Source organism: Humulus lupulus, chromosome 1, assembly GCF_963169125.1.
Source record: "Humulus lupulus chromosome 1, drHumLupu1.1, whole genome shotgun sequence".
NCBI lineage: Eukaryota > Viridiplantae > Streptophyta > Magnoliopsida > Rosales > Cannabaceae > Humulus > Humulus lupulus.
In genome coordinates, this window is record NC_084793.1 from 224,217,561 (window position 1) to 224,220,316 (window position 2,756).

General features: G+C 50.2%; 1 protein-coding gene across 1 annotated transcript; it reads left to right on the forward strand.

The window, feature by feature from the left end:
- Positions 1-465: 465 nt before the first annotated feature.
- Positions 466-990, forward strand: LOC133830091 (uncharacterized). The gene has a single exon (XM_062260005.1). The coding sequence runs from the start codon at positions 466-468 to the stop codon at positions 988-990; it is 525 nt and encodes a 174-aa protein (XP_062115989.1).
- The last annotated feature ends 1,766 nt before the right edge of the window (positions 991-2,756 follow it).

Here is a 2,756-nt window from a genome sequence, read left to right on the forward strand (position 1 = left end):
TGAGCCTGGATTAGTCCGGCCCAAACCTAGAGCATTCAATTGCCTATAAATATGAATAGTTGTGCACTGTGGAGGGGGTCAGATTTTTCTCTTGTAAGCATATACTCTGCTCAAACTGAGAGAAAAACTCCATTACTAAAGCTCCTTAAGCTCTAATACAACATATTCGTGGACTAAGGCTCTTTAACGCCCCAACCACGTAAAATTCCTTGTGTGATTATTTCTAATCCTCTCTTTCTAAGCTCTCTTATCTTTTATAATTCTAATTTCTGAAAAACTCGGAAAACATTTTGGTGCTTTCATTGAGAGCCGAAGAAAGCTTTTTAAAGAAGATATTGAATATCTGTAATGATGGTGAACACGAGACATTCTAAGTTCGATCTTGCTCACCAAGAACAAGGCAATGGAGAGCCACTGCCCAATCAACCTCTCCCTCAAAATCAACCTGAGGATACACCTTATTAAATGCCCCAGCCTGATGAGTCCCAGAACTATGAAGACGGTGGAGATTACGAGGAAGGTTACTACGAGGAAAATGAAGGGGGATACCATGATCACGAAGCTGAGGATCCTGCGATCCCAGAAGAAGAAGTAGACCCCAACCAGGAGGACCCGAAGGTGATTAAACTGAGACAACATGTCCTTGATCAAGAGGCCAGGATAGCTGAACAGAAAGAAGCCACTCGCCAGATGCAAGAATCCCTCCTGCCCCTGCAAGCTTTCATTGTTGCCCAAGGGTTGGCAGCCAACCCTTCAGTTGTTCTTCCTCCAGGAACACGTCCATCTGCCCCGCCAGTTAGGGCCAACGTGCCCGAAAACACGAGGTTGATCCCTCCTCCGAGACAAGATCCCGAAGTTGACCCATCTAACCCAGCTCAAGGAAAAGGGAAAGCCAAATGGGCTAACCCTGTGGGAAAAGCAAACCCCCAGAGGAAAACTCCTCCCGTTCTGAAAACCAGGGCCAACCTAGGGTCACTCCCTAGGAAATAGAAGGTGCATCCCGTCCCAGGACGGGATCACCTGATCGATCCGCAAGGGATGCACCTGCAGGGTACCAGGCCCCGGGCTGTCCCTAGACAGACCAGATGGGAACAACATTTCCACCCCAGCGCCTCTGTGAATAAAAATCACTAGGGACATCAGCATGCTGACGAGCCAGACACTGTTAGTTCAGGGGACGACACGTCCCAGGTAAACCTGCATGATGGTTTAAATGCTCACTCCTGGCCATAAAGACCCGAACATGGGTCTTCAGACGAGATAAACATTTTTACTACTTTTCCCCAATGGTCCCAGCCATTGGAACCAGGACCGAACATTCGACTCATTCATGCAAGGTGGTAAAACACTTAGTGAATTTCTAACGGATGGAATGGAAAACTTATGCAAGAGATAAAATAGATACACATAAAAACTATCTTGGATGCACCCACGTCCATAAAAGTGTTACAAAAAAGAAAGAAAAGCAAGTAAAAGACTCGGGCCTAGGCTTCTCCATGCCTTGATGCCTCCGGGTTGGCTCCATCTGTCTCCTCAGAGGCCAAGGGCTCCGCGTCAGCTTTCTCCATAGCCTCGAACTAAGCTCTATTTGCGGCAGGATCGGGGTAAAGTAGGAGGTTCATGTTCTTGTCCTGGAGCCAGTCCATGTAGATAGCCTCATCGAAGGTGGCCTCCAACAAGGCATCTACCTGCTCTTTCCCTTGGTGGGCCTCCTCATGCATTTTCACCTCTTGCTGAAGCAGATTCTCCAAGACCTGGACCCGAGATTCAAGAGTGGTGATCTTCTCCCGATCTTGGCGAGACTGGGCCTCGACTGCCTCCAGGTGGATCTTAGATGATGCCTCAGAGCCCCGAACACGAAGAAGCTCTGCCTCCAGGCTATCCACCAGCTTTTTGTGGTCGGCTTCCTTCTAGGACAGAGTCTCTTTAAGTTGGAACTGAGTCCAGGCAGCCTCCTCGCAGTTTGTTTTGGCTTGAGCAACCTCCTTAGCCAGGGCCTCTGCCCGGGCGACCTCCTTGGTCAGGGCTTCTCTGGCGGCTTCCCGTTGGTTCATAACTCCCTCCAACTCCAGCTGGCCCGTCTTCAGCTTCATCGCCATCTCTGCCACTAAGTCGGCATTCTGATGGGCCAGTAAGGCGTCCTTGAACAAATCAAAGTTAGAAAACACACGAGCTAAAAATGTAAGAGGCAAAAGAAAATATGGACATATGAATTGTAGTGGTGATCTGGTGACGGATGGCTTGGGAGATGAACAGGGGGTCCCAGTTGGCCATGGTGGCGTACCATTTCAGTTGGAGGTTTGACATGGTAGTCCCAACCTGATCCAATAGATCCGCAGCAAGTGGGGTCGTGTCCTGCCCCAGTTTGGGGCGAAATCCAGTCTCAGCAACAAGCCAGTCCACGATCGGCTGAGGGGCACTGAAAGCAGTCGGGTGCTTGGATAATTCCACCTTGCGTCGGGTCATCAAGGCTCTATAGACCTCCTCCCGCCTGTCATGACCATCTTCCCAAACCCGGGATATAATATTTGACCTATCCTCCCAGAGGACTAGGTCCCCTTCCTCGAAGAAAGTCAGATTAACCGGGAGAATGGGAGCCTTCGGGAGTTCTTGGAAGGCTAGCTGGCTTTCCCCAGAAGAGTTCTTGGCCAAGGAAGAGTCCTTGGTCTTAGCCCTCTTGGCCCAGTTCGCGGACTCATCAGCAGCCGGGTCCGCAGCCGTTTTCTCTGACCCCCGACTCGCCAGAGGCTCCTGCT